The 23,810-nt window shown below is 46.3% G+C and overlaps 1 protein-coding gene across 5 annotated transcripts in view; it reads left to right on the top strand.

The window, feature by feature from the left end:
* The window catches only part of LOC138298898 (zinc finger protein 37A-like), a 152,040-nt gene extending 142,328 nt beyond the window's left edge, over positions 1-9,712 (top strand). For 4 of the 5 annotated variants that reach the window (XM_069236915.1, XM_069236911.1, XM_069236913.1 and 1 more), the window contains one exon: positions 7,394-9,696. In XM_069236915.1, the coding sequence (XP_069093016.1) occupies positions 7,394-7,492 (99 nt within the window). In that variant the 3' untranslated portion in view covers positions 7,493-9,696. Of the gene's footprint in view, positions 1-7,393 lie in introns of all 5 variants that reach the window. The other variant, XM_069236912.1, reaches the window with a different exon arrangement.
* The last annotated feature ends 14,098 nt before the right edge of the window (positions 9,713-23,810 follow it).

Consider the following 23,810-nt stretch of genomic DNA (forward strand, 5'->3'; position numbering starts at 1 on the left):
CCCCATAGTTCCGGGGACTATCAGCAGGCGTAGGTGGTATAGCACCTTTGTCTCCACGTCAAGTAAGTGCCCGTCGGTGAGCTTTTTGAAATCTTCATATTTACTTGCCTCCAGACGTAGTTTTGCCCCTTTTTTTACAAGCGGCTATGAAAAAAGAACCACATTTTTTGCTACCAGCTTATCTTTACCCGCGTTTCTATACGGGTTTTAGCAGGGACACCACGAGGTCCCCGGTATTTCTAGTTAGAAGAGCAACAGCGCGCTAAGTGTTCCGCACGCTGACCCAATGACTATTGATTTTCAAATGAGTTGAGACGCGTCGGGTTATCCGCGCGCTCGCTCATTTTCTATTTTTTTATTTACGAGCTGGAGACATATTTCAATTCCCGCGGCGTCCCAGCACATCTAATTATACCCCCCTAGGGTTCCGGTATTAAAAATTTGGATGAGCAGAGACGCATGGGCAGTCCCTTGCGCTGACTCACCCGTTGTGGATCGGTTAAACGAGTTTAGACACGCTGGTATTTTCGCGTGCTCTCTCGTTTGTTATTTATTTTCATTTCGAGCTGGGACGCGCTATGAATTTTGCACTTACCCAGCTTATATTTATATATATTTCTTTGCCTAAAGCGCTTTCCTGGCTGTTCACAACACTTGATGGTGACAGCCTATATTAGTATTTTCATGTTTATTCTGTGTACACTCCTATGCCCTATTTTTGTAAATACAGCAGTGACATTTTTTGCCAAAATATGATACAGTCATTACATCTGTGTCTTTGATACTTCTCTCCTTTGGAGCAATTTTTTCATTATGACTTAATGTACATCCTTACATGCATGGAGTTTGACATATTGAATTCCTTTTAATTTTTACCTTATCAGTGCATCAGGAGCATCTGCCAGCCCTTATGCCCTTTTGCATTTCGTTCTACCTTGTTTTGACATGTTAAGAGGCCTTGTAACTGTTCTCTGTGATAGAAGTTGTTTGTTTTTGATAACTCACTTTGCCTGTAATGGTCTTTTGACTATGCTACGCAAACAGACTCCTTATTGAACTAATGTACCATTTAAAGGTCTTTGTTTTTTGTGTATATATTTAGACCATAGTGGCTTTTCAAAGCCTGAAATCTCCCCGATGAGGCCCTACCTTTAATATTTGGAGGGTAAGCATTGTGGTGTCTTTACTAAATTGGTTCTTCACTAATATTGCTCTTCCGTCACATGGCACCTTATGGGATTCCACACAAATGTATGGGATAATATCTATGGATATTGTGAACACTCCACCTCTGACTATTGTGAGATGTTTTGACTTTGGTTTCTTTCTTCCCCGTTTTTAATAGGTTTTTTGATTTCCGTATTGTGGAAGTCCTAATTGCTTAAAGGATTAGGTATGTACTGTGGTCCTGAAGAATCACATTAAGATCATTTATTGACTAAAAAAAAGGTGAGAAACATGTTGACCTATGATATTGAGTAACACAGGGGATCCTGTGTTTACTCCCTTTTTTACTACTCTCGATCATGAGACGTAGTAATTATACTACTTTATTTTTATATGGGGAGTGTAGACATTAATCTACCATATCCCTGTGTATTGTTTTTAATCATGTCAGAGGTTTCAGCATTAGAATAAATTTGCAGATCTGTTACCTCTAGTCATTTTTAACTATTCTTACACCAATCCTTCACGATTTTTGACCGGTTGTACATTACTTCCAAAAGATCTCCGGCAAAGAGCCCCTTTGTGGGGCCCGTCAGGCATTGCAGTGCTGGCCTGACGAGGAGCTTGGCCCTATGATGAAGCATGTCACCGGAAGGTGAGTGAGGGCCTTTGCTTCGACCATTTTTGTTTTCCATTGAATGCAGAACCATTTAGTGTGAAAGAAACCTTCTGGCATTTTTGGAACCGTGTGTACCTTTTTTTGATTTATTTATTTAAATACACTAACTTCAAATACAAAGATTCAATAGTTTATTGCCTTCAATTTTTACAACCCTTGGATTTCTTTAAGGAAACTGAGAGAATTTATTTAGGTAAAGTACCAGATAAAGGTGTTTTTCCCTTGTACTAATCTTACCAATTTTTAAATTGTATTAATTGCCCTAGTTTTTGATTTCTCTACTTTATCTTTTTTGTTTAATAAAGTGCTTATCTTTTTGCAAATCATATTTTAGAGCTGAAATCTCTAATGGCATGCCTATTATTTTTAAATTCCTGATAACTTTCTTCTTACTTAAATTCATGCCTACTTCTAATGAAACCAAACAGCATATTTTTGTTCCAATATCACACATGAACATATAATTCTGCGTCTGCATTTAAGCCCTAAGGACTCTCAGTTCCCATTAAGATTATCCATCTTGATTCGGTTCTCTGCAGATGTTGATTTTGATTTACCCCTCTGGGATTGGGTGTGATGCATTGTATTCCATAGTACTGTAATCCTGTGTATTCTCCATTATGTTGGTCCCAAATATGCTTCGCCGTGGAGTATGTCAAATATTTATTGTTGATTGCTCTCAGATGCTGAAGTATACAAAGTTTAAATTTATTCACCATGCTTCCCATGTATTTCTTACCACATCTACATTCCAATACGTAAATTACAAATGTTGTCTCACAACTGATTCTTTCTCTGATTTTCATTGCTTTTCCATTATATGTTTGAAATGGAGATTTTTTTTTTCCATTTAAGCATGCCTTGCATTTCTCACATTTCCAAAATCCAATTTTCTTCTGTTCTAACCAATTCTAAATATGTTTCTTTTGGGAGCCATGTAACTCTTGGACAAATGTCCCCTAAGGAAAATGCTTTTTTGTATGTAAATTGTGGGTGAGCTGGTAAGATCCTTTTCCACAATAAGATCCAATTCTTTTTCAACAATTACTTGACTTCAAGACTAGCAGTGTCAAATCTCATAATATATCTAATCTCATTTTTCTCCGCTGTCACTAAGATGTTCTTTTTCTTTGGTAACAGGAGTTCATTCCGTTTAAGTTTTTTTGCCCTTGTCATTGAATCCTTCAGAACAACATCCGGGTATCCTCTTTGTGCAGAACATACTTACATGTCTTCCTGATGTCTTTCAAAAGCAGACTCATCTGAACAGTTGAGCCTAACCCTCAAGAATTCACCACACGGTATACTCCATTTGAGAGCTCGAGGATGACCGCTGTTAGCGTGCAACAAACTGTTCACACTTGTAGATTGTCTGTGAATCTGCATACATATCATGTTGTCTTTTACATAAACATTCACATCAAGATAAGTGATATTGTTTGTACTTATTTTATATGTGAATTTCAGCTGTTGTGGATTATCATTAAAAGAAATGATGAATTTCTCTAATGTTTTTTGCTCTCCTTCCCAGATCAGGAACGGGTCATCAATATAACAGACCCATAATATTACATGCTCCAGATTTTTTTCATTATTATTGCACCAGGTAGTTTCTGCCTTCCACCATTCCACGACTAGCTAAGCGTACGCTGGTGCAAAAGAAGCACACACCGCTGTCCCTTTCTTTTGTAAACAATATTGACCATCAAAGAGAAAGATGTTATGAGTTAAACAATATTGTAGCATCTCCAAAATCATCTCCGTATGTTTCAATAGACTAATAGACCTGTCTCTCAAGAAATATTTACAGGCCTGAAAGCCATCTTCATGTCTTATGGAGTTATAAAGGGAGACCACATCAATTGTTGCCATGATGTACTCTTTCTTCCATGGGATGTTCTTGATCCGATAGAGAAAATCCATAGAGTCTCTCAAATAGGAGGGAAGGCAAGGAACATAGGGGAACAAAAATATGTCAACAAATCTTGAAGTGTTTTCTAGTAAAGATCCTATGGAACTTACAATTGGATGACCTGGTGGATTTATTTTATTCTTGTCTATTTTGGGCAAGAAATAAATTGTTGGAATAATGTATTCCATACAGTCAAGAATCACAATATTGCCTCCCTTATCTGATGGTTTAATAATGATTGTGACATCATTTCTCAAATCTTTTAAGCCTTCCCAGTCTTCTTGCATCATGTTCGCTTTTTTATATTTATTTGTCTCCAGGACAATGCTCATCAGTCCTTCTACCATCACTTCTTGAAACAGATCTATTTTGTTACCTGTGGGGAGTTGAGGACAAAATCGTGATTTGGGTTTACATCCACTTGAGACAGTACAATCTGTTGAGATGCTGATATTATGGCATAATTCTTGATCAGATAAAGTTTGCTCATTTGACATATCATTTTCTTTGGATTCTCTTTCCAATTCAATGAGGCTTCTAAGTTCTTCCATCTCTCCAATATTGATAAGGGACACCTCTTGTGATTTGCTCTTTGAATCTAATTTCATTTGTTGATTTTTGGATTCAAATGGCTTTTTTTGATTTTAACTTTCTAGAAAATTTGTATAAGTAAGTCCTAGCAGTGGCAAGGTCCATTTCAACCATGGGGCAAAATGTCAACCCTTTGTTTAACAATTTAATATGTTTGCCTTCTAGTGATCTTGAGGACAAATTGATAACTAGGTCCTCTTGCTGTTCCACCTCATTGCTGTTTATTGTTCGTTTCCTCTTTTCTTGCCTCTTCCTTTTCCTCTTTGATCTCCTAGTGCTCACTTTGTTTTGGGTGCCTCTTCCTCTCTGTCTCGTTTTCATATTGTAGAGGCTTATCTCTCCTGAGAAATCCAGTGCTGAACCTTTCGTTAAGGGGTAGTCATCCCCTGAACTCAGATCTGAGCTTTCAGCACTTGACATCTTATCTTTCTCAATTGTCTTATCCATGTGTTGTTTAGCATAGAAGGAATCAAAACGTCTTGCAAATGTATATATCCTCCACATGGAGTAATCTGCCTTGTCTCTGTTACATTTTTTTATTTTTTTGTCTTGGATCTCTTTTTTATGTTTTTCCAATCGTTTTGCCCACCAAACAAAACAAAGGTTACAGGGACTATATAGTTAGGTTCAGATTTTGCACGCACAAAACCATAGAAATTCAGCAGTTATACTTATCTCAAGAAACTATAACTCATGCTCTAAGGTAACTATAACTCAGTACACCCCCCAACCCCATGCACAGTTTTCTCATCAATAATTTTATTGGAAATGTTGCAGTGATATTATCAATGATATGGTAGAAGATGTCATGACTGATATAATATGTGGGCTAATTAGCAGTGAATGGTGAGGGCGTGAGTTATCTTTAGACAAGTATAGCTGTAACTGCTGAATTCTATGGTTTTGTGTGTGTAAAATTTGAACCTAACAATAAAGTCCCTGTAACCCAGACTTCTCCAATGAGTAGCTCATGCGCTACCGGTAGCTCTCAAGCTACCTTTAAACAGCCCTCCTGTGTGTAGCTCAGCCTACTAAATTCAAAGCTTTTGTTTCTCTGAATTAATATATACATATCAAAATTGAAAAATGTGTACTCGAAATGCAAATGTGTGCATCTTTGGGACTCCTAAGCTGATGTTTGGAGAAAAAATTGTTTAATTTTCAAAATATATTAATAGCTGATATTTAAGTGATAAATCAGTTGGGAGATATATTACTAATTATTAATAATATTATTACCTTGGTGCCAGGGGCATTGCAGCTATAACTGCTAAGTACTAACCATGTGTAGGCATTCCAAATCGACAAACCCTTTTTTACGTTACTGCTGGCAACCCTGCCTGACGTACGGAGGTGATCACTGGTGCTAATCTTGCAAAAGGTGGCCACAATTGTAATCTTGTCTGTTGTGGTGACTACAATAACACAAGAATAATAAGTAGCTCGAGATGGTTTTCATTGAACATAAGTAGCTCTAGAAAAGGTTAGAGACCTCTGCTGTAACCTTTGTTTTTTAGTGCATGTGAAAGGTTTTTTTTAAATTATAGTTCCTATCAATAATCTCCCTGCAACCTTTGTTTTTTCCAGTGAATTTTTATGTTTTTTTTAATGTAAAGTAATATTTAATTACCATACTTCAATCAAACAGGCGCCGCACACGGCCTTAGGCCATGTGCTGCTGGGGGTTGGCCTCAGGGCCTGGCCTGTGGTTAGCCCTTGCTGCCAACCCCTCTGCATGCAGCCAAACCCATGATGTGCTTCGGGAATTGGCAGAAGGGCCTGGCTTGCGATCAGGCCCTGCAGGCACCCCCCCACTTGCAGCCAACCCTGCACTGGGGATCTGTGAGTAGGTGTGGGATTTGCTGGAGGGGTGGGTGACTGGGTGTATGAGGGTATGTAAGTGGTTGTGAGTTTATGAGTGGGTGTGTGAAGGCATGTGTGAGTGGATGTGTGTGTCTGTGAGTGGGTGCGGGATTGGGTTTGTGGGTCTGTGAGTGTGTATAGTGTATATATGTGTCTATATGGGTGTGTGAGTGGGTGTGTAAGTGGATGTATGAGCGGCTGTGTCGGTCGGAGTGGGTGTGTGAGTGGTTTTGTGGGTTTGTGAGTGGGTGTGTGAGTGGCTGTATTGGTGTGTGAGTGGGTGTGTGTTTAGTTGTGTGGGTGTGTAAGTGAGTGTGTGAGTGGCTGTGTGGGTCTGTGACTGGCTGTTATAATGGTTTGTGGGCCTGTGAGTGGATGCGTGTGTGTGTAAATGGCTGTGTGAGTGGGTCTGAGAGTAGGTGTATGTTTTTTTTAATTGGGGTCTAGATCTGCGGAGCCGTAGCAGAGTTACACAGGGGGCCACTCTGAGCGCTGCGGAGGATCCGCAGCTCCTTGCACGCCCAAAAAACATTTGGGGCAATTTCTTGCCCATGAAGGGTCCATCAGAGACCCCTCCATCAGTCCCATGGGGTCAGGTTACCTCCAGCCTGACCACTTATATTATATCTTATTTGTATTTATTTCCCCCTGGGAACCACCTCCCAAATCAAAAAATCGTTACTGTAACTTTCCATGTTGCTGCTAGCTAATTATGGTATTGCTAGTGGCAAGTGTATCTCTGGATCCGCCACAGTGGATCCTGGTCTCTAGCTGTACATAAAATATTTTTATTTACTAACTCCAAAACATCTGAACAGAAGTACACCAAATTACAACAAAGCACCCTTTCTGGACCAAGATCTAGCTTTCTGCTACATTTGGTGTAATTCTATTCAACAGTTCAGGCTGTAGTTGTGTCTAAAATCCCTATGGGAAATTTCATGGGGAAAACGCATTGTGGGACACCCCCAAACCCCCTTTTTTCTCGGCCCCGCTTGATGAATTATCCCGAAACTTTCCAGACAGCAAATTAAGTGAGTGGCAATCTAGTTTTGAAAAAATTGTGAAGATTTGTCAAACAGCGCCAAAGTTATTAGCAAAACTAAAAAGTATTATATATAGAATATTTCTATGCCTCTACATTTAAAAAGCTAATGCCTTAATTTCTCCTTTTCCAATAGACAATGAAAGCATGGAAAGAGAAAGGAAACGTAGATATTTTGGAAAATGCACTGAAGAAATCACATCAAGGAAAGTTCAATCAAGAAAAGGCAAAATGAAAGTGCTGCAGAGTTCTCAGAATGAAACAAACTGTAAAAGTCATTTGTGGACTGGAAATAAGCAGGAACTGGGAGAGGACCAAAGAGCTCAACAAGAAGGACATTTCAACAACAGTGCTCAGTCCATTTCACATCAGAGAAACCCTGCAGAAGACACACCAAATAACTATAATACATATGAGAGTCATCCAGATTATTTAAAGCTTACATATCGTTCTGAAACGCAGCAAAATAGGACACGATATTCATGTACTCAATGCATGAAAAGTTTCAGTGCAAAAACAAGTGTCACTAGGCACCAAAGAACACACACGGGAGAGAGACCTTTTCAATGTACCGAATGTGACAAAAGCTTCATTCAAAATGGTGATCTTATCAGACACCAGAGATCACATTCAGGAGAAAGACCATATCATTGTCTCGACTGTGGGAAAAGATTTAGTCAGAAGGGGCACCTCAGAAGTCACCAGAGAAGGCATGCAGTGTATTCTAGAATGAACCCCAACTAGCACGTATTACCTTAAGAGAATATAAAGCAGACTACAGGAATAAAACAATATGAATTTGATGCACATGAAAATGCTGTGTTACAGTGAATGTTAATTAATACCAAAAAATAAATCAGAATACCACAGTGGCTCTAGGGATTGTTTAAGAAGGTTTGTAACAGTGTCAAATCAGTGAATAATGACAACATGACTGTTATAGGTTTTTGTTTATTGTAAGCCTTGTGGTGGCTTTACTGCAGCAGTTAAAATCTCAGACCAAGAGGACACAGTGCTGGCAACGGAACACTGCTTACTTGAAGTCTGAATGAGCTGCTGTTCTTCAACTTGAAATACAGAGCATTATCTTAACCTAAACAGATTCCATATCAAATTCCTTCTTGTCATCACATACTAACAAGAAGACACATAATGTTCTCTAAAAAGTAGGTATTTGCTTCAACAGCAGTTGTGTACGTAAAACAGGTAAAACATGTTTAACAAACTGGGAACACCCAAACAAATCTAGTTAGGCCAATAATAGTATTGACTACTACTGTAGAGTAGACCATAAATGAATTAATTGCACCTTCGTGTATTCAAAAATAGTATGAAACCAGCATTCCATAAAGTCAGTAAGGTAAGATCTTGAAATTGCAGAGGAAGCTCTGCATATACGATTAGAGTTAAAAATTTCTGTAGAACCTGATCCTGCACAGCTGGTGAAGGCTTGGTACTTGGGTCCACTGAGGATGCTACCCATTTATGCAGAAGGGAATTTCTTACCTTGGAAGTCTTCAGATTTGTGTCTCTTTAGTGTAAAGATATATGCTTTTCTTGGCTGTACTGGTGAAATTCTTGTAGATCGTGAGTCAAAACGTCAGTCATTCGTGGTTTATTTGCAACACCAGATGCTAATGACAAGCAAGACCGTCATTAATGCTCTAGAGTCTACAGCACAACCAAAACAGGGGAACACAGCGCCCCTTGGGTGATGGTCGTGGGATGACTCCCAGAGCTAGTAGTAGTGTAGGTTTTGCTCACTGCTAGTCGAAGTACTCTGGTTCCTACAGTAAGGCACGTTGCCTCATACCCCATGTCTCTGGCCCATCCTGAGAAGCTTCCACTATATTTTCAGTCCTAGGTTTTTTGGACCTCTGATTTTACATCTCTCTCACAATTCATTAGTGTCATTAGTGTATTCCACAATGGGGTTCATACTTCTTCAAATGATTGCATATCTGAATGCAGGTGAATACGTGCTACTCCTCCTCTGCAACAGGATGTTGTAATCACTTTAGATGTCCCCTCAGAGTGGTTTCAGATGAAGATGCAAACACACTTGCATGAATGTACCTATTAGGGGCTGCTGACATTTTATAACTCATATTCAAGCAACATTTTAAAGCCTGCAATAATGAAAGCCTTTCCATTACTCAGCCATTTATACTGCAATGAAAAGATTGTTTTTTGCTTCGTAGTAATTCTGTTAGTGCACAAAGATTCTCCTTGCCCTGACAATGAAAGTTATCTGCTTTTGGGGGACTATCAAAGACACAAAGAGGCTTGAGATATAGTGTGTATATTTTGGACTTGTTTATGATAACATTGTGGCCAGATATCAAATGACCTAACATATTCCTAAATGTTATGCTTTTGTAGCTTGGTGTTGCTTTTTGTAATTTCAATAACAATAAAATTGTGTTATTAAAAAAATAAATAGACCATCGCAGTCTCAAAGTTCTCATCTTGTTCAAGTGCTGAAGGTAAACTAGGGACATGGAGACTATGCCTTTCATAGTTGCAAAGACCATACCTTATGTGGATTGAAATAGGACAGGGACTAATAAGGAAAGACCTGGATCTCTGCTTCTGGTGGCCCACTAGGAACTCAATAGGACGCATCCTGATCCTGGACAACGAAACTAAGAAGTGTGAGAGAATAAGACTCCGCTTACGGTAGCAGAGAAGAAATGTAAAGTTATTTTTCAAGCCTTAATACTGCTGCATTGCTCACAAATCTTTTCCCTCTTTTCTTTCTGGGTGCAAAATTCCATCCGCCTCTCTGGATAAAAACACAGGAAGGAGGAGCTTACCTAAAACCAGCTGAAGGAAATTTAAATAATCATAATAATAAAAATGTGATAAAGCTGGCCGAAATGCCCACTTGGGTTATACTGTATGAAGTATTGTAGCGTAGTCTCTCATTATTCTAATGAGACTACTGGATTTGAGCGGCAGAATCGCCTGCGGTGTGGGAGACTGAGTCTTAACTCACTACAGGTGACACCTGTCGCCCCAATCCGGGTTTTGCTCCGACTAACTAGCAGTGCCTCATCTCTACCCAAGAGTAAGGATGATTGGGCAGCCGAACGCATGACACAATTGATTCCTCAGGGAAATCGTGGTTACTCGGATCTCATCTGTTTCTCTCAGTTACATTAGTCTCAGTGCTTAATTTGTGCTTGTTGTTTCCGGTGCTGAGCACCAGCACTTATTTTTCAGGGCCGACACTTATGCTTCTGCCCCAAGCATTTGCTGCGAGCAAAAGACACATATGGGAAAGACGGAGCAAGGGAACAACACAAAAGTTTCACAATGGGAGAAAGCAGAAGGCTGGAAGAGTGAGCTGAAGGGGTATGGAGTGGCTTTAAATGGATTGAAGAGGCCCGAGACGGCTTCAAGATTACGCTGCGTCAGTATTCTGTGTTCCCATATTTAATTGCAACAGCCGCGTGTTTAAGAGGAGGGCTTTGAGCACCGGCACGTTTTTATTTACAAATTAAGCACTGATTAGTCTCACATATACAATGTGTTTTTATTTACAAATTAAGCACTGATTAGTCTCACATATACAATGACAAGCATAGGCAGTATATGTTTCAATAAGGTTTTAATGAAGCAACTGCATCTTAGACAAGAAAGCATGTACTGCAATAACCAGGACGATAAAGCTTGACAGAATTAAAATTGTGACAAGGAGAGTAAAGCATTGAAATAACGCTACCATATTGTCACTAGAGTCAAATAGACTAAATTCCTACCTAGGCTATATTAGAGCACAGCATGTTAAGCTCTAGTTCTGCCCTTCAGGTTCCCTACGGGAAGACGTCATCCCCCATACCTGAGCAAAGGCCTGAAGTCTGCATAAGCAGCTATAGCGAATCGCTCAGCAATCAGCATACAGTCGTGGTCATCCGGCCGGAATCTCCCTCTTACGTGTAAGGGACAAGGAAGTGTTTTTATAATAAAACAGCTGATGTTCTGAGAAAATGTCCCTACGTAAGGATGTGTATTTTCTATGAAGACCAGAGACAAAACTTTTACTACGATCACCGGCAACCTATCTTACTGCAGCCCTGAACGAAGCACAGAGTGAACAAGAATGTCTTGTTTAAAAACGTAGTGCTGACCTAAGCAAGGCCAGTTAGATAGAACAAATAAATGCAACAAGACCGCAAAAGTGGCTATTGTTAAAATAATAAAAAAAGCTGAATAAAATATATCTAGGCTAAAGTGCACAGTGGCAGGCTTAGGGGCATATTTATACTCTGTTTGCACCGGAATTGCGTCGTTTTTTTTTGCGCAATTCCGACGCAAAACTAACTCCATATTTATACTTTGGCGTTAGACGCGTCTAGCGCCAAAGTCCATGGAGTTTGCGTCATTTTTTAGCGTGGACACCTACTTTGCGTTAATGATATGCAAGGTAGGCGTTCCCGTCTAAAAAAGTGACTCCGAGGCATGTGCGCCGTATTTACACTCCCGGGCAAAATTCACGCCCGGGAGTGGGCGGGTAAAAAAAAATGACATCCAGCCGCTTTTGCGCCGTTTTTTAGCGCCTGGGCAAGGCAGGCGTTAAGGGACCTGTGGGCTCGTAAGGAGCCCAGAGGTGCCCTCCCATGCCCCCAGGGACACCCCCTGCCACCCTTGCCCACCCCAGGAGGACACACCAAGGATGGAGGGACCCATCCCAGGGAACTTAAGGTAAGTTCAGGTAAGTATATATATATTTTTTTTGTGGCATAGGGGGGCCTGATTTGTGCCCCCCTACATGCCACTATGCCCAATGACCATGCCCAGGGGACAGAAGTCCCCTGGGCATGGCCATTGGGCAAGGGGGCCTGACTCCTGTCTTTGCTAAGACAGGAGTCATTTCAATGGGGGTTGGGAGTCGAAAAAAATGGCGCAAATCGGGTTGAGGCGAAAAATTTGCCTCAGCCTGACTTGCCCCATTTTTTGGCGCCCAAGCTCCATATTCCCCTACGCCGGCGCTGCCTGGTGTACGTCATTTTTTTTCACGCACACCAGGCAGCGCCGGGTGCTAACGCCGGCTAACGTCATTGAATAAATACGGCGCCCGCATGGCGCTTCAGAATGGCGTTAGCCGGCGCTAATTTTTTTGACGCAAAACTGCGTTAGCGCAGTTTTGCGTCAAAAAGTATAAATATGGGCCTTAGTGTGCTAAAATAATGTGCATGGAGCTAAAACTAAAATGGCTACACAACAGTATGATCCATGCCGGTTGCATTAAATGAACCATGACCTGCTCCAAAGTGACATGGAAAAAAGTAGTGGTGCAGAGGGAGACGGCTATCACAACATTCTGCTGGAAACACACATCTGAAGATCGCCAGGACTATACTTTTTTAAACATTTTACATATTTTTCAGATTTCTTTTTGATATATGTAAACTTGCCAAAAATGCAGATAATCCATTAACATGAACATATTTCCTCCAGCGGCTTCCACCTCTAGATTTGCTCAGTCCTTAGCAAAGAGAAAGTGAATGTGGTTAACTTTCCCAACTTGTCCCCTGGCAACTGAGGGGGTTAGAGGGAGAGAATTGTACCCAATATTTGATATAACTTCCTACAACCACTCTCTACTGGGGATAGTGGGGACATATTAATTTTGCATACTGTCCCTCTCTGTGGAATATTTGTTTGAATCATTTATAGACTCAATGTTTTTCACATTTTTTAGAGTTTTACCTCCCCTCGTACATGTATCTTTCAGCCTGCATATACCAAAGCCATATTGGAATATAATTCTGACAGACTTTGAGACCCAGAATCGCCCATCATCTTGGCGATATCACTGCATGGGATCATCACACCAAACTTATCCAGCAGTTTGTTAGGTCTTAGGAAGAGGCTCAATTCTGCTAGTTTGATAATGAAAATCCGTAATTTCTGGTTATACTATTCAGATATTGGCTCACCCCTGCCAAAATCTCTGTATCTGTGGCAGAGTCATAGCATAGGCACAAAATCACCTGCTTGATGGTATCCTCTGACACAGAGATCCAGCACCACTTTTCTTATTTTTTCAGCCTAGATTGGATCTAGTATACAAAGAGTAGGATCTTTAACTGTATTATTTAAGTCCTGCCCTGATGGCTAGCTCCTGTAGGCATTGCAACTCCTCTTCTCATTCTGTTTCATCCATATGTCCTAGGTGACCATGCATACATTGTTATCAAGTTAAAAAGAGAAACATAAATTTTCATTGCCCATACAACTGACAAAATGATGGAGGCAGGGCCACCCGCCAATGGAATAGGAAGCATGGCAGCAGAGCTGCCCAGCTCTGCTCAGCCATCCAGGCCAATCCTGCCAACATATTGCCAATTTCACTCTGCATAGTGATGACAGAAGGTGCTTATTGAAGTGCCCTGCACCCCGCTCCCCCAGGTAACCACAGCAGAAACAGGGAACAATTCTTGGCACATGGAGGTAATTGTCTGAGACCTCCGTGGCTTGCCAACCCTCCTTGCAAGGTAATGACGTACAGAGGACTGTGACATGCTACTGAACAGTGGGCTTGAAGCAGGGGCCATCACATGGAGGCACAAGATGTGCAGGAGTCCAGAACTGGCGGGCGGCCCGGGACTGCACAGACCTGACACACCAGCAATGTCAAGGTGCGCCTGAAGCTAGCTCGAGGCTCAGAGGAGCTGGCCAGAGCACGGACGCAGTGAGTCAGGGGGCCCCCAACTGTTCCCCAGCTGGTGCAGAGCGAGACCACTGATCGCAGGCATGGGAGGCAGTGAGTCGGCCGCTCCGGTTCCTGCTCCCGTTCTGTCCTGGGCGACTTAGTTGAAAAGGGTCTGGTGCTGCGGTGAACTGCAGAGCGAGTGCTGAGCCCACGGGTGCGGCCCAGCGCTGGAGCGGTTGGCGAGCGGAGGCCCTACGAGCACTCATCAGGCGGGCCCCTAAAATAGGATCATATGGGAGGTGAGGCTGCAGTAATACTGACCATCAGAAGACTGAACTCCTACTTTTAAATGGGGGGAAAGACATTGCTAGCCCCCATCAAGTACTGCACTGAAAATTAATAGTGGAGCGGGTGAGGAGCTTAAACTGCCACTTACCTGAATACTGGTGAACTGCGGGCTCTGATGTAACTGCCCAGTTGCTGCATGACAAATTCTTGATTGCTAACTAAACTGTCTGCCTGGGGCTGCCTGCTAATATAGTCTGAGCAGTAGGGGCCTCCCTTCTGCCTCACATTGCTATACCACAGGGTACACTACTGCCCCACATTGCCAAGAGCCCCCCTCTAGACTTCTGAGAAATCTACTGACCGGCTACCCAACGAGTTGTAGGGCGTGACTTTTTTCCTGCCCAAGAGGACAGAGTGGGGAATTACTTAACAGATGTCCTCCCCCAGGAGACAACCTGAGCCCACACTGGCCTTCAGATGGTGGGCCACGACAAGATGGGTAAATACTCCTAAAAAAAAGGAAACTGGTGACCAATGCCAGACACCGTGTAGCGGTCCTTCTGCCCTGCCAGCAAATGGAAAAGAGTGTTGCGCAAGCGAAGGGCACAGCAGAGCAACATGATATACCATCCTTAAGGTCATAGCTGCATCACACAAAGCACTTGAGTCCAAGATAGACGCCATAGTCACCAATCTGGGATTACTGAGGGACAACCACAGAAGAATCACAGATAGAGTCACCATACTGAGAGAACACTGGATGAACTGAACCCCGAGGTGGCAACTATGCATGGTTGAATGACTAAAATGGAGAACAGAGTGAAGACGCTCGAACAGGGGTGGAGGTCACTGAGAACAGAGCAAGAAGAAACAATCTTTGCATTGTAGGCATGCCAGAATACACTGAGGGACCAGGCACTGACATTACTTCCTTCCTAGAAGCATGGTTACGCACTGAGGTTGTGCCTGAGGGCCTCCCTCCCTTTTATGCACTTGCACATGCCCTCTCATCCCCAGCTCAAGGATCGGGATCATATCCTGTCTCAAGCACGAGCCAAAGGTGACATCATGGTAGAAAACAGGAAAGTGATGATATTTCCAGTCTTAACAAAAGAGGTGCAGCGGCAAAGGGTGGTTTTCACTGAGGCCAAACAAAAATTAAGGGGGCTGGTTATCAAGTATGCTATGCTATTCCTGGCCGGACTCCGGGTGACCTACGAAGACACGGTGCTCGGAACTTGGAGAAGATTATGTGGAGAACTTTGACACGGAACATGCTTCACACTTCTCTCATACTCATAGTTCTGATGTTCTTCTTCCACAGGTCACCCCAGGCTAAGCTGACAAACTGATCTAAAGCCACTGTATGCATTGTGATGCGATTGTATTTAAGGGGGTAGAACCTCTGACAGGAAGTCGCCTGTGAGCAATGGCAATGAGTAAGGATTGATTGGGTGAAACTGGTAAATAATATCCTCCCCCTCAAGCTTCTTGGGTGGTGGGCTGCAGGCCGGGGGGCGACATATTGGAACTCCACCCCTCAAACCCTGTTGGGTTGAGTTGTGCATATGGAAAGTGCACAAATGTTGCTTTGTTGTTTGCTAGTTCGGATGAGGGTCATTTCACTTCTTGTCCTGGGGTTACGGGATTATGGGGTTATGACTCCTTGTTTTATGGGTACAGTGACTGGGTCTTTAACTGCCTCTATTTGTACTCCCTTCCCCTTCCTGTGATGGGATAACTCTTGTCACCCTTACCCGGACATCGTTCTGAGGCTGGATACTCTAGTTTAACCTTCTGCTCTTGCATATAGCAGCCGCCCTAACTTACAGCTTTATCAGCTGGAATGTCAGGGGCCTAAATAGTATGGCAAAAAAGTACAAGGTACATGCATATTTAAATTTTAAAGAGAAGGGGGGCCCAAGTCGCACACATATTCCGCATTTGCTACGGGGGCCCTGATTTGGATATGACTCAGGGTCCCATTCCAGACAACAGGAGAACTGATTGACACTAACAGGAGATATATCCTAATATGGCCGACCAGCAGGACGGGATCTGACCATCATCTGGAAATATGTCCCTAATTCAGACCAGGGAGGCTTTTTAGAAGACGTATCTCGTAGACTAGAATCCCAATTGACCTAACCTATACTGCTGAACGGGGACTACAATACTGTAGCAAATACAATCCTTGACAGGTCTCATCCACCCCTGAGGGACCTCCAGTAGTACGACTGGTGCAAATGTTACTGAATTGGCAGTGTCGCTGGGGCATGGTTGACTCCTGGGGATGACTGAACCTAGGTACTAGGGATTATTCATTCTTTTCAGGAATGCCCTACCTCCATGTGAGGTTGGACATGTTTATTTGTTCCCCCGATATACATGGGTTAGTGCGACATGTTGAATATCTCTGTCACACAGTATCCGATCACAATCCGATATTGCTTACAGTGGACTGGCACAGAGAGAAATCTTGAATCCCAGGCTGTGTGGCTAGCTAAACCAAACCCCAGTAGCTCCCTTATTCTAGAAATAGACTAAGCTGTGGGTAAAGGTTTGTATGGTCCAAATGAGGTCAATCAGAGATTTGAGGACTACTACACCACCCTGTGTGCCCCTCCTCAACCAACACAGGAAACCCTGGTAGAATTTATGGGACCAGTAGCCCTACTGCACTTGAGTGCAGAAGATGCTGAGGACTTCGGGTGGCCCCATAACCCTGTAGGAGGTTCATGCAGCCATCTGAGACATGGCAAGGGGCAAAGTACCAGGGACTGATGGCCTCCCCATAGAATTCTGTGCCATACACATTGAAGACCTAGCTCCAATATTAGTAGAATTATACGCAGAAGCTAGGGAGGTGGGCCGTCTGCCAAGCACCACTGGAGAGGCCCTAGTGATTCCCCTACTGAAACCAGGTAGACCCCCTTAGGATGAACAACTATATCAACGTGACGGGGGCCCAAAGGGAACTATCTAACTGGTCAGCTCATGGAATAACCTGGGTGCGAGACCTCTACAGAGACGGTGAATTACTGTAATTCGAGGAATTGTCGGAAGCATTTGAGATGCCCCTGGGCCGATTTCTGCTGCACCGTGTGGCTTTGCTGATGGTGCGGGTTCACTGGGTCAAAGGGATGACAGAGTCTCTGGCGCATCACAGCAATCGGACTCTTTGCACATCCTTGGGCAAAACTCGAGCAGTCACACTTCTATGTCAAGGAATGCGGGTGAACATAATCACACCCCTAGAGGAACTGAAATTCAAATGGGAGGAAGACATGGCACTCCCGCTCCCAGACCCACAGTGCACATCAATACTTGCTAATGCATGCACTGCCTTCCGCAATGCTAGGTTTAAGCTTATTAACTTTAATTTTTACATAGAGCATACCTTTCCCAGTGGAAAATAATAAGCATGTTCGGAAAACAAGAGGTGGGATGCCCCAGGTATGGTTAGAGGGGAGCCGAAATGCTCTGCATGGTATGGAGCGGCCCTGACCTGCGTGAATAATGGGAGGGTGTTGTTGCATGTATAAATGAAGTCACTGAAAGAACAATTCCCTTCTACATCACTGGCATGTTCACTGGGGGGATTTCCTTGTCCTTCCAAATATAAAACCACCACCAAGTTCATAGATCTGGCCCTAGTACTAGCTAAGAGGGAGATTACATTGAAGTGGAAAGCCACTATTGGTCCCCAGATACACAGATGGAAGGACAACCTTATTTTATGGGCGGGATATGATAGCGCAGTATTGTTTTAGGAGGCGAAGAGAGGGTGCTGCATGATTGAGAAGGTCAGGGCCTGGGATGCCTTACTAGAATGCCTGAAAGACCCTGAAGTTGATTTCTCTGAGAGTTCCTTATTATCAGATCAAGAAGTCAGGGAGATGTTAATACTGCTACTTAATAACATGAGTTGGCCCGAGCTGTTTGCTCAACTGAATCATAATAAATGTTAGTCCGCCATTGTTGAGGGAAATGAATGATACTGTGACATTGGTACTGGTGTGAGGCAGGGAACGGAGGGGGGAGGGGAGGGAGTTAGGGCAGTTCCATTTTAGCACCTGAATGCTTGAGTGGGTTGACCTCTGCATATCATCATGTAATCTTCAAAATCCTGAATAAGACATATTTGTATCTTGAACGCTACAATAGAACTTGTAATGAGTAACCTCTGTCATATGTGTTGGCAGTTGCCCCCCCCCCCCGGGCACAGTATGTTTCTATTTAAAAGCAATAAAAAAATAGTTTGCAAAAAAAAAAAACTGGCAAAATTATTTTGTACAATGTGCCTGTGTTACATCCTGCCACTGCAATCATTTCTGAATTGGGAAGTTCTTTATTAAAAATCTTCAGTGGCTTCTCTGCTTTCTTTCATTCCAAAGAATGGAGAATTGCAAGCTTGTAATGACAACCGAGCCATAATAAACAAAAATCAAGCTAGACCAGAGGGGTGTTTACAATCATATCCATATAAAAAGTCAAGAAGTAGAAAATAGCATGTTGCTTTACATATGGTTTGTTTGAGTACCTTGGGTTGCCATTTAGTCTGTGTAACAAGCCGACTACATTCCAAAACATCGTTAATATTGTTTTTGTGATGTCTTTGAATACATTCTTGACATTCATGTGGATTACATAATTTTCTGCTTTAATACAAAAGGCACACATTGCTTATTGTAAGCTTTTTCCTCTGACATTTACATGAGAAACATGCCGTATGGGAAATATTTGTATTCATTCTCAGTTATGAGTATACCTTCTGACCCTACAAGTCAGAATGGAAACACATAGGCGGTCATTCCAACCCTGGCGGCCGGTGATAAAGCGGCGGCCAACCTGCCAACAGGCAGGCGGTCAAAAAAAAGGTATTCTGACCCTGGCGGGAACCGCCAACACAGCCCGCCACTTTAACACTCCGACCGCCACGGCGGGACAGACAAACAGCTCGGCGGTCACCGCCAACAGCCAGGCGGCAGACAATGTACTGCCCACCCTATCACAACTCACCAATCCGCCACCTTTTCCGGGGGGGAGCCCCGCTGATAAAAACACGGCGGAAACAGACTACGAACGGGAAAACGCTCACCTATACACACTCCACGAGGAAGGAGGACAGCATGGAGCCCGAATTACACATCCTACCGGCTATTGTCTACCTGCTCATCTACCACGAGTACGAACGCCGGCGCAGACGACAACGGTGAGTACTGCACCTACGACACAGGGGAGGGGGGAGGAGGAAAGCTTACGGGCACACACATATGCGACCCCCCCCCAACTATCTACACACCAATGCAGAGCACCAAGTCACAGTGACACCACCCAAACCCCCCGGAATAATGCAAAGACATAATTAAAGTGAGAAACAACATTTATGTATATAAGAGGTTCTTTGAAGTCATGGTAAAATAGCAATATGAATAGTAAAAAATCAAGTAAGAAAATTACGAAACCGATAAACATAGGCAATAAGTCCTGCACAGTCACCTAAATTTCCACTGTTCGTGGGCCAAAGTGTATCAACACATGGGCAAAGCCCACACAGGAGACCTGAGTCTGTTGGAGAGAACACTGCTGGGGCATCAGATGACAAAACTACAGGCACCTCAGGGGGAAGGGAAGGGGGGGCACCTCAGCCACATGAGTCCACGACGCCAGATCCACGAAGGGTCCACCATGCCCACTGTGCCATCCTGGGGAGTGCAAAGCCACAGTCTCACAAGTCTCGACAGTGGGTGGGTTGCCCACCGTGCCATCCTGGGGAGTGCAAAGCCACAGTCCATCAGGTGGATTACAGAGACCACTGGTCATGGAGGAGGCATGGTGGGCAGAGTGCGTCGTGAAGGCCTGCCCGACACAGAACCAGGACTGCCAATGGGCCAGCAGTGCTTGACAGGAAGGGCCCAGCGGAGCGGTGCTTGAGACGGCGGGGCCCAGCGGAGCGGTGCTTGACAGGAGGGGCCCAGCGGAGCGGTGCTTGACAGGAAGGGGCCCAGCGGAGCGGTGCCTGACAGGAAGGGGCCCAGCGGAGCGGTGCTTGAGACGGCGGGGCCCAGCGGAGCGGTGCTTGACAGGAAGGGCCCAGCGGAGCAGTGCTTGACAGGAAGGGCCCAGCGGAGCGGTGCTTGAGACGGCGGGGCCCAGCGGAGCGGTGCTTGACAGGAAGGGCCAAGCGGAGCGGTGCTTGACAGGAAGGGCCCAGCGGAGCGGTGCTTGAGACGGCGGGGCCAAGCGGAGCGGTGCTTGACAGGAAGGGCCCAGCGGAGCGGTGCTTGAGACGGCGGGGCCCAGCGGAGCGGTGCTTGACAGGAAGGGCCCAGTGGAGCGGTGCTTGACAGGAAGGGCCCAGCGGAGCGGTGCTTGACAGGAAGGGCCCAGCGGAGCGGTGCTTGAGACGGCGGGGCCCAGCGGAGCGGTGCTTGACAGGAAGGGCCCAGCGGAGCGGTGCTTGACACGAAGGGCCAAGCGGAGCGGTGCTTGAGACGGCGGGGCCCAGCGGAGCGGTGCTTGACACGAAGGGGCCCAGCGGAGCCGTGCCTGACAGGAAGGGCCCAGCGGAGCCGTGCTTGAGACGGCGGGGCCCAGCGGAGCGGTGCTTGACAGGAAGGGCCCAGCGGAGCGGTGCTTGAGACGGCGGGGCCCAGCGGAGCGGTGCTTGACAGGAAGGGCCCAGCGGAGCGGTGCTTGACAGGAAGGGCCCAGCGGAGCGGTGCTTGACAGGAAGGGCCCAGCGGAGCGGTGCTTGACAGGAAGGGCCCAGCGGAGCGGTGCTTGACAGGAAGGGCCCAGCGGAGCGGTGCTTGAGACGGCGGGGCCCAGCGGAGCGGTGCTTGACAGGAAGGGCCCAGCGGAGCGGTGCTTGAGACGGCGGGGCCCAGCGGAGCGGTGCTTGACAGGAAGGGCCCAGCGGAGCGGTGCTTGACAGGAAGGGCCCAGCGGAGCGGTGCTTGAGACGGCGGGGCCCTCTTCACCGGTGTCTTTCTGCACGACGGGGCCCTCTTCAGCGGTGCCTTTCTGCACGGCGGGGCCCTCTTCAGCGGTGCCTTTCTGCACGGCGGGGCCCTCTTCAGCGGTGTCTTTCTGCACGGCGGGGCCCTCTTCAGCGGTGCCTTTCTGCACGGCGGGGCCCTCTTCAGCGGTGCCTTTCTGCACGGCGGGGCCCTCTTCAGCGGTGTCTTTCTGCACGGCGGGGCCCTCTTCAGCGGTGCCTTTCTGCACGGCGGGGCCCTCTTCAGCGGTGCTTGTCCAGTCATCCAAGGGAGCCAGACCTGGCCAGGACTCCCTGCTTAGTCGCCCTCCGACCGTGCAGTTGCTGGACCCTTCTGTGACGGAGTCCTGTGCCCGTGGGTGTCCTCCCTCACACCCGGGATGGGGCTTGTGGGGCCCTCCTGGTCCGCGCCCCTGCTGGCTGACTTCTCCGCCCTGCTGCCCTTGCCCTCCTTCGATGAGGCTCTCTGGCCCTTGCCTCCCCTGGATGTTGTGGCAGGTGAGGGCCCAGGACTTTGCTCCTTGGGGGCAGCCGTGTCAGTCTTCTCGCGGCGGCCCCTGATTTTACGGGTCCTCTTCCCAGGGGGGGGGCTGGCTGTTCCCTTGCTGCTGGCCGATGTATCTGTGCTGGGAAAGGGTGGACTCCAAAACCCCTGCACAATGTTGACACTTGAAGCAGGGCTGGTGGTGGCTGAGGTGCTCTTGGGACTCTTAGCACATGGAGGGGGTGGGTCAGGTGGGGCAAAGAGGTTAAGTTTGGAGAGGTAAAGTTTTTTAGGACCAATGTAAAGGGTAGGTGTAGTGGGTATGGGAGTGGAGGAAGAGGATGTGGTTGTAGGAGAGTCAGGTGTGCTGTCTTTGGGTGCAGGTGCTTGTGACGTAGGCTGTCGTGAGGTGGTTGGCTGTTGGGTGGGTGGCTGCCTGCGTTTGTGTGTCTTGGAAGAGGGGGTGACAGACACAGTGGGAGAGGACACAGGGGACGTGTAAATGGCAGTGGGGGTGGTGACTGCACGTGTGCGGACTGTACTGGAGGGTGTGCTGGTGATGGAAGTACTGGCTGATGGTGGTGTGCATGCAGGTGTGAGTGGAGACGTCACAGGGAGGGAGGAGGGAGACGAGGAGGAGGGGGACACAGGGGTGGTAGTGACTGTTGGCATGTCTGCATCTGGGTGTTGCTTGGGTGAATGCTTGTGTGATCTGTGGTGCTTATGTCTGGATGAGCTGCCCTTGGGTGTTGAGGTGTGTGCAGGCTGGTCTGATGGTGTGGATGGGATAGGCTGAGGAACAGGAGACAGAGACAGGGTGGAGGCAGTTAGAAGAGGGAGGCTGGAAACAGGGACAATGGCTGCCGTCAGTGCTGAGGCCAGAGCATTGAACGATCGTTGATAGGCAGCCTGACCCGAATGAATGCCCTCCAGGTATGCATTGCTCTGATGCACCTCCCTCTCTACCCCCTGGATGGCATTCAAAAGGGTAGACTGCCCAACAATGATGGTCTGTAGGAGGTCAATGACCTCCGCACTGAGGGCAGCAGGGGTAACAGGGGCAGGGCCTGAGGTGCCTGGGGCGAAGGAGATGCCCGCCTTCTTGGGCGAGCGGACACGGAGCGAAGGCTGAGGGGCTGCTGGGAGGGCGGAGCTGGTGCGCTGGGTGGCGGCTGTACCTGTAGAAGCGGGGGGCCCAGATAGTGGCGCCACCGCTAGGGAGCTCCCTTCCGAGGACGTGTCGGTGTCGCTGGTGTCACCACGGGTCCCCGTTGTGGTGCTCCCCTCGCCCTCCGTATCACTGGTGACCTTGGTGTCTGTAGCATGGCCCACCGGGGCCTTGTGAGTTGCAGCTCCCTCGTGCTCCGGTGCCAATTCTCCTCCGCCTGATGATGCTAATGCACACATGCACAAGAAGACAAAGAAAAAGGGTGGGGGGAGAAATAAAAACAGGTTGAGTGCATGCATTGTCAACACCGTTGGCGGAGAGGACAGACACAGGAGCCTCATGCACTACGCCGCGCAATCGGGGTACACTACTCAGTACTTGTGACTAGGCCAACAGGTCTATGGACAACATATGCGCACATGGGTGATGCTGGACCATGGCTTGCTGTACTTGGCACCCTACAGAGGTGGGGGGCGGGGGCACAGGGCCATGCCTAAAGGAGGGGACTACACTACAGAAAGCGCCCTGGCCTAATGTCAACCACAGCCCTCCTCCCCCACCCAGGCACCTCCACTGCGCGTAAAGATAGCAGTATGTGCTGGTACTCACCCCCTTGTGTCTGCTGTGATGTCCTCACGCGCCCATCCAATTCGGGGTAGGCCACCGCCAGGATCCGGGACATCAGGGGGGTCAAGGTATGACTGGCAGCCCTCCTACGTTGGGAGGCCATCCCCAGCAGTGACTCGGCGGTCTTCCTGGTCCCGCGGCGGATGTCCTCCCACCTCTTTCGGCAGTGGGTGCCCCGTCTTGTGTGGACCCCCAGGGCCCGGACTTCCTTGGCGATGGCACGCCAAATGTCGACTTTCTGATGGGCGCTGACCTATTTGACATGTACAGGGTGGGAAAGGAAATTTCAACATTTTTCTGCATGTTAGATGTGATTGCCCCC

Source organism: Pleurodeles waltl, chromosome 1_2 (assembly GCF_031143425.1).
Source record: "Pleurodeles waltl isolate 20211129_DDA chromosome 1_2, aPleWal1.hap1.20221129, whole genome shotgun sequence".
In the NCBI taxonomy this organism is placed as follows: Eukaryota; Metazoa; Chordata; class Amphibia; order Caudata; family Salamandridae; genus Pleurodeles; species Pleurodeles waltl.